The 8,178-nt window shown below is 56.6% G+C and overlaps 1 protein-coding gene across 2 annotated transcripts in view; it reads left to right on the forward strand.

The window, feature by feature from the left end:
* The window catches only part of GRM4 (glutamate metabotropic receptor 4), a 35,978-nt gene extending 28,489 nt beyond the window's left edge, over nt 1-7,489 (forward strand). For both annotated transcript variants that reach the window (XM_064635805.1, XM_064635806.1), the window contains exons 9-11: nt 117-1,052; nt 5,427-5,673; nt 6,677-7,489. In XM_064635805.1, the coding sequence (XP_064491875.1) occupies nt 117-1,052; nt 5,427-5,673; nt 6,677-6,726 (1,233 nt within the window). In that variant the 3' untranslated portion in view covers nt 6,727-7,489. The remainder of the gene's footprint in view (nt 1-116; nt 1,053-5,426; nt 5,674-6,676) is intronic.
* The last annotated feature ends 689 nt before the right edge of the window (nt 7,490-8,178 follow it).

The raw sequence follows: 8,178 nt of genomic DNA on the forward strand, positions 1-8,178 counted from the left end.
GAGGGGCTGGATCTGGGTAGCTCTGCTGTGAGCAGGGCAGGGCATCCCCTGTGCCCTGGGGGTGCCCGGCTGAGGCCAGAGTGCCGTCAGCAGGGCTGGTGCCGTGTTCCCCACAGGTTGAGAACATGCTGTGGCCAGGAGGTGGGACCCAGCTCCCCAGCTCCATCTGCAGCCTGCCCTGCAAGCCGGGCGAGAGGAAGAAGCTGGTGAAGGGCATTCCCTGCTGCTGGCACTGCGAGCGCTGCGACGGCTACCAGTACCAGCTGGACGAGTTCCACTGCAAGCGCTGCCACTTCAACGAGCGGCCCAACGAGAACCACACCAGCTGCACCCCCATCCCCATCATCAAGCTGGAGTGGAGCTCGCCCTGGGCCGTGGTGCCCGTCTTCATCGCCATCGTGGGCATCATCGCCACCCTCTTCGTGGTGATCACCTTCGTGCGCTACAACGACACGCCCATCGTCAAGGCGTCGGGGCGGGAGCTGAGCTACGTCCTGCTGACAGGGATCTTCCTCTGCTACGCCACCACCTTCCTCATGATCGCCGAGCCTGACCTGAGCACCTGCTCCTTGCGACGCATCTTCCTGGGGCTGGGCATGAGCATCAGCTACGCCGCGCTGCTCACCAAGACCAACCGCATCTACCGCATCTTCGAGCAGGGCAAGAAGTCGGTGAGTGCCCCCCGGTTTATCAGCCCCGCTTCCCAGCTGGTCATCACCTTCAGCCTCATCTCGCTGCAGCTCGTCGGCGTCTGCATCTGGTTCATCGTGGACCCGTCCCACTCTGTCATTGACTACGAGGACCAGCGGACTACAAACCCCCACTTTGCCCGGGGCATCCTCAAATGTGACATTTCGGACCTGTCCCTCATCTGTTTGCTTGGGTACAGCATGCTCCTCATGGTCACCTGCACTGTCTATGCTATTAAGACCCGTGGAGTCCCGGAGACCTTTAACGAAGCCAAACCCATCGGGTTCACCATGTACACTACTTGCATTGTGTGGTTAGCCTTCATCCCGATATTTTTTGGGACGTCACAGTCGGCGGAAAAGGTAAGGGAGGAGGGGAGAGGCCTGGCTGGTGTCTGGTGGGCTGTGAGGAGCAGGGCTGAGAGAGGCTGTCATGTCTTCAGGTCGCTTCCCTTGGCCCAGCCAGCATGGGAATTGGGGTGGGAAGAGCTCTGCTGACCCCGCTGCCCCTCTCCGGATGGGAGCAGTGGCAGCACAGGATGCTGGTGTGTGGGAGGGGAGGATGAGTCCCTATGGCAGATCCAGGTCCCAGTGTCATGAGCACTTTTTCTGCATGGAAAGGGACCAAGTGCTGCCCAGCCGGCGCCTTTCCCCAGCACTGAGTTCCCATGGGACTGAGGCCAGCCCGGATGAGGCTCCGTGCTCGAGTGCGAGGGATTAAGAACAAAGAATAAAAATCTCATGAATGAGCCCCAAATCCTTTTGCTTGCCAGCCAAAACAGGAATCATCTCGTTTATGTCAAATGCAAACAGCTCCCGCCTGCCAGCCCAGAGCTGCTCTGACAAACAAATCTTGGAGTTGCTGTTCCCTGGAAACCCCCGGGGTGACCCACCATCCGGACCCCTCTCTGGACACCTCGAGTGTGTCCCCACGGTGCTGAGCTGCTGACACCATGGCTTTTGGGAACAGCCACTGCGAAGGGCTGGGGGTGGTTTGCTGAGGGACCTTTTGCTGAACTGACTCTGCTCAGAGCATCCAGCCCCGGTGCTCGAGGAGGCCGAGCCTGCCCAGCCAGCTCGAACCTTGGCTCAACCAAAAAGTCTCACCAAGCCGGTGCTGGCTGGAAGTGTGGAGGAGAATTAAAGGAAATAAATGGAGCCTTTTGCAGCATTTCCATTTTGATGAGATGGCAGGGGAGATACTAACAAGAAAGCAGGTTTTTTAAGAAATTATTGCAAAACAAAAGCTCCCTGAAAGCCTCCTTAATGTGCTCGGCATACTGTGGGTAATAAAGATGGAAATGATAATGATTGTAGATTATGCGCAAGGTTGCTCACCTCTTCACTGCAGCTTGTCACGGGATAATTTAGGGCTGCCGAACGCTGGCTGTCAGGCAGCAGCTCCACAATAGGCTGTGCCTCACGTTGGGGGTTGTAATGCACAGGGCTGCTCTGTTATTAGGCTGCTAACAAGCTGATTAGAGGCGGAAAAAGTGATGTTCCCAACTCCCCTTGGACCAGAGCTCTGTCTCGAAGCCTTCAGTCTGCCGAGTGATCCCTGGAGGGGTGTTGCCATTCCAGCTGGTGCTGTGCTGGGGGAGTGGGCTCTGAGTGTCCCAGCTGCCAGGACCAAGGGCCTGTTGGGCTCCAAGGAGCACCTGCACACCCGGGAACAGAAAAGCCAGGAGCTCGGCCGGGCTGTTGTTCTCCCCTGAGAGCACAGCTGGAGTCCTGAGGATGCCACGGGGCAGACCCTCACCCCAGACCGCTGGCACCTCTGCCCAGACCCCAGCTGAGGCTGCAGCCGAGGCCTCGTGGTCTGGAGGAGTCGGATAATAATAATCTCCGCTTTTATTTTAATTCGCTTTACCTCGTGCCCACAACTTTGCATGGAGGTGGCATATTACTGTAACAAGTCCCCCAAGCCTTTTCTGAAAAGAACCTCTTATCCCCGGCGATCCCTGCGGATTACAGAAATAGCAATAACAGAGGATCTAAAGAAAGAGACAATTTCCTGCGCTGATAAGGCGGCAGCGGAACAGTGGAGTCATTGTCTGCTTCCCTGTTTATCACATTTGCTTTCAGCTGAGGGAAAAGAGGGAGAGGGAAGGAATGAGAGGGACTGTCCAGTGGTGTTAGTGTGCTGGAGAAGGGCTGAGCAGATCTGCCTTTCCCCAGCAGCCATCCCGGTGCAAAATCCCTTGTAGTGGGCCCAGGCATGAATTTAGGGTGGGGGGAGTTTCCAATTAATGCAGAAATTTGCTGTGGGGCAAGCACAAGCTGTGCAGGGCTGTGCTTTGAGCCCGGGCTGCTCCCTCAGGCAGGACAGGATCAGCCAGCCCTGGGCAAGGGCTGAGCACAGCACGGGCTCGGGGGCTTGTGCGGGGTCACTTCAGGCTGCTGCAGTCCCTTGGTGCAACGTCATTGTCCTGAGTCAGAGATGGCTCTGCTCTTTCATCCTGCCCATGAGGCAGCAGTTGCTGCTGGGCCAGGAGCTGGAACTTCCTCAATAGCCTCAGCACACACCTCTGAGGGCTCTGGAGAAAGCTCAAGTCTTGTTAACGGAGGGGCGAAGTGGGGTTCTGGGCTGGAAACCAATTAAGGGAGTAGGAACTGCACTAGTGAGAAATGGTCATTTTTTGCAGTGGCAAAAGGTTAACTGAGCAGAGCTCCATGGCTGTGTTGAAGCTCCGGGCTAAAAATACTCCTCCCTGAGCTGTCGGGGGTTTGGTGCGGCGAGACGCGGCTGCGGGGGCCGGTGTGGGCTGCGAACACGGGGCTGTTCTGGCACAGGCATCACCGGGGTGGAGGTCACCACGGTGGCCCTGTGAGACCCCAGGAGTGTTGCAGGAGGTAAAGAGGTGGGGGAGCGTGGGGAGCCGGAGCTGGTGCCGGTGGGAGTCTCGGCAGAGGGGAGTCCCTGGTGTGTGGGGTGCCCTGGCCCCGGCGCGTGGGGGGAGCACACAGAGACGTCTGAGCTCAGCTCAGCTGCTCTCCCTCCCTGCTGAAACGCCCTCGAGTCCCGAGGCACGGGGGGGGAGTTGCTGCAGAGGCACAAAAACTGGAAATTGCTGGAGTGAGGCTCCTTGGAAAGGCGTTGCTGAGGAGCAGGAGGGGGTCTGGGAGATGAGGGGTGCTGAGCCATGTCCCACCAGGGGCACGCTGTGCTGGGCAGAGTTGTGCTGGTTCCCAGGCAGGGGTTGGGGTGCCTGGAGTTGGGGTCCCAGTGCTGCCCTTGTTCCTGGCCAGTTCAGGACACTTGCAGCAGAGTCTGGAGAGTTGGAGTGAAAAAAAGAGGAAGAAAGAAAAAAGCGCACATATTCTGGCACAGAGATATGTTTTGACTTTGCTTGATGAAATGACATTTTTATTTCCAAAAACTGCCTAGAGAGAGAAGGTGGAACAAACAAACCGGTGCATGTGACAGCAGGAGGTTTTATTCTGGGGACAAACCAAAGTTTTCTGTTGACTCAGAACAAGCTTTGTGGCATTTTCCCTTCAGGGCTGAGTTGGAACAATCTGGGCCATGTGTTGATTTGCTTTGCACAGTCACAGCTGGGACCTGTGGGTCCTGGGGGGGCTGACAGCCCTGCCTGGGAATGGGGGTCTCCCACCAGCTCTCCCTCTTGGCATGGAATGGCCCCAGGGAGCCGTGCAGAGCCCCTGCCTCAGCACGTGCCCTCCACCACCTTTCTGCTCTACTGACTCCAGAGACTGAGCCCCCAGGGCAAGTGTGTGGCCCTGGAGAGGTGGGGACCCCCTGCCCTGGCTGCTGCTGCAGTCCCTGGGCTTCCCTGGCTCCTCCAGGTTGTGCCTCCTCACATGGCATTAAATCCCACGTGGGAAACACCTGCAGGACAATCCCTGGACACTGTGCTGTGCCAGAGTCAGGGGCGAAGGTCAGGAACTGCTTTAAAGCTTCTAAACCCTTGTCAGCACTCTGCAAACCAGGGGTGTGCAAAGGCACCTGGAGACCCAGAGCCCCCTCCCTGCTCAGCCTCACTGGCCCAGCACATGAGCTGTGTGGAGGAGAGGATGCTGGAGAGGACGGAGCCCTGTGCTGGATGCTGATGGAGCAGGGATGTCTGCAGGGATGCCTGTGGAGCAGGGATGTCTGCAGGGATGCCTGTGGAGCAGGGATGTCTGCAGGGATGCCTGTGGAGCAGGGACCTGCACTCCTGGCCACCCCGGGAGATGGGATGGGCAGAGGGAGGGGGTCTCTTCCTCCTCCAGGTTGCCACCTGCTTCAGATGCCCCCGGCTTGTGAGGAGCCTGCCAAACGCTCTCCATAGAAAAATGGATTATTCTACAGTCAGATTAATGGGCTTTCATTTTGCAAAACATCTGTCACTGTTAGTCCTGGACAGTGAGCGTGAAATTAGTTTTGACTGCAAAAAGGCAGTGTCGGTGTGTAATATGTGACTTACATGACAAGGGCCCAGGAGCCAGCTGGGGAATGGGAATTACCTGTTGAAGGGAGATGGGGCACGAGGGTGCCCCAGGAGTGGGTGTCCTTGCTGTGCCCACCATCAGCGTCAGAGCTCCTGCCCTGCAGCTGGTGGAGCATCAAGCCTAATGTTAAAGATCCAGGAGTGCCAACATTTCTAGCACTGCCTCCCCACTCTGTTTATTTAACTCCAACTTTTCCATGGTCCCCTGTTTCCTCCTTTCCCAGCTGACCCTTCTGGATCCCACAGAGCTGGGGGGGGTCTCAGCTCGTGCCCTTGTGTCTTGCAGATGTACATCCAGACCACGACGCTCACCATCTCGGTGAGTCTGAGTGCCTCGGTGTCCCTGGGCATGCTCTACATGCCCAAGGTGTACATCATCCTCTTCCACCCGGAGCAGAACGTCCCCAAGCGCAAGCGGAGCCTCAAGGCGGTGGTGACGGCGGCCACCATGTCCAACAAGTTCTCTCAGAAGGGAGGTTTCCGCCCCAACGGAGAGGCCAAGTCGGAGCTCTGCGAAAACCTGGAGACACAAGGTAAGGCGGCTCCCGGGGGGACTCGCAGCAGGATCCTCTGAGGATGGCAGGAGCTGGGAGAGGGAGAGCAGAGTCTGTATCTCATGGGGGTGTGGGAGCTCGGCGTGAGCAGGGCTGGCAGTGAGCTCCTGGCTGTGCCAGGCAGCAGCACTGGGGGCAGGAGGCACAGGGGGGATGTCGGTGCAGCACCGAGGGGACATTTTTCACTCTGTCACTGGCGGGTCACGTATCCTTAAATAAACAACAGAATAAATAATTCACAGGGCTTCGATACGGGCAGATCGGCTACGAAAACATCGCAGCTAACAAATAGCTCTGTCAGCTCCAATTTCTTCTGCTCTATCTAATTGTTATCTGGGAACACCAGTTGGAAACCTGCAGCAAGGTTCGATTGTCAGCGAGGCACCACGAGCTGCCAGGTGTCCCCTCTGTGCAGTGCCAGGGGAGGGCTCCACAGGGGACACGTTTGTGCTGCTCAGGGTGTCCTGGGCTTTGCCATCTGTGCCAGCACTGTCCGTGTCCTTGGCTGGAGGGTGTCCGTGTGCCCACTGAGCCCTGTGGTGCCTCGGGACCTCATGGGGGCATCTCCACAGAGCATCGTGCCCACTGAGGGCAGGATCCACATTGTGCCTTGCAGGGCTGTGACAAGATGAGCTTTGGGAACATGGAGCACCCGTGGTCTGTCTGTAGGAGGTTGCTGAGGGAAGTGAAGGGGAGCCCGAGAGCACATTCCCATGGCTCGTGTCACATCCTGGGTCACTCTTTGGGATGAACTGTCTTTAGAGAGCACCCAGAGGCTGCCCTGGGCTCAGCCCCTCTGCCACGGCTCCGTGCCCTCCCAGGGGAGGATCCCATGTGCTGGTGCTGGCTGGATCCAGGAGCAAACCCTGTTCACAGCCCTGCCAGCATCTCCTGACGCGACAGACGGGTCGGGGTGGGACGGGAGCCAGGAGGGGAGGGTGGACTCGTGAATGATCCATGTGAGCTCTGTCTCTCCCTCCAGCACTGGCCACCAAACAGACCTATGTCAGCTACAGCAACCACGCCATTTAGCTCCAGGGGCTGCGGGAGCCACGGCCCGGAGGGAGCGGAGCCGCTCCCGGCGGGACCCTGGAGGGAGGTGGCAGCCTGGGGAAACGCTCCTGCGGGGCCACTGGGGCAGAGCTCCCGGGAAAACGGCCATCAACAGCAGCAAAAAATCCACAAAGAACCAATAAAACCATTCCACGCCCACGGTGTCGGTGCATGGCTCCCGGAGGGAGCGGGGGCACGGAGAGCAGGGAGGAGGTGACGAACTTCGGCAAGTCTTCGGGTTTTTTTTCTGTATTTTGGCAAAAAAAAAAAAAAAAAAGGAGACCCAACATTTTCCCTTTTCTGGAATTTGTGAGATTGTTTGTGGTTGTGCAGAACCTTCTGTTTTCTCTCTTTTTTTTTTTTTAATCCTCCATTTTATTTTGTTCCTGTCTTCCTCCATCCCTCTTCACTCTCTCCCCCATATCCTACCAAATTCTATATGTTGCAAAAAGGAAAAATAAATAAAAATACATAAAATTTACATAAAAAAACAGACAACAAAATAAAATAAAATAAAACCTAGACTGTGTTCAAAGTGCTGATTTTTATAGGTGGTTCCTTAATGTATGTGATGACCATATGGATTGAAATACGTCTGCTTTATGTACTGACCAGTCAAAAAACAAAAACACACAAAAAAAACAAAGTTCAGTGCCTGGATGTTTATGAATTATTCGATGACTGTGTAGAGCATGATCATTTTTATACAAGGAGATTTCTAATAAAAGACCCTGGTTTTGCACTCGGTGTTTGCTGTCTCTTGGTGACTTGGTTTCAGGAGGTGACTTGGTTTGGGCTGAAGGGAAGGTTTTGGGTGGCCAAGTGCTCTGGGAGAGCAGGGGGCTTGGTGTCCTTCCTCTCCAGGCATTCCTGCTGCCAAGGGGTCCTTCTGGGAGGGGATGGGGCAGGGAGAGGGGAGCTCAGCATGTCCCTGGCACGGGGCACTGGGGCACACACTGCAGCCTGTGCCTCCCCAGTGCTCAGGGCTGGAGCAGATCCAGGGTGAAAAGGGCTGATTTCTCCTCATTTCCCCTTCCCCCAGGTGTGGGCTGAGGGGGGGAGATGGACCCGAAGGGATTTTCCAGAGATTCTCCATTCAGGCTGCTCAGGGAATGGTGGAGTCCCCACCCCTGGACGGATTTGTTTAAGAGTTGTGCAGATGTGGCACTTGGGGACATGGTGGCCTTGGCAGTGCTGGGTTAATGGCTGGGCTGGATGATCTTAGAGGGCTCTTCCAGCCTGAAGGATCCTGTGATGCAGAGGCAGGGCCAACTCCACTCTCCTCATCAGGAGCAACCTGGGCTAATTAGGGTGTTGCCCACTAATAAAAGCAGCTCTGCCCCCCCCTTGGGGGGGGATTTTCCTGTCTGCCTGCAGCTCCTCCGTGGGACAGCTCAGCGTGTGAGGTAGGTGGCAGTTCTGAGTCTTGGC

The sequence above is a fragment of the Pseudopipra pipra genome, chromosome 25 (assembly GCF_036250125.1).
Source record: "Pseudopipra pipra isolate bDixPip1 chromosome 25, bDixPip1.hap1, whole genome shotgun sequence".
In the NCBI taxonomy this organism is placed as follows: Eukaryota; Metazoa; Chordata; class Aves; order Passeriformes; family Pipridae; genus Pseudopipra; species Pseudopipra pipra.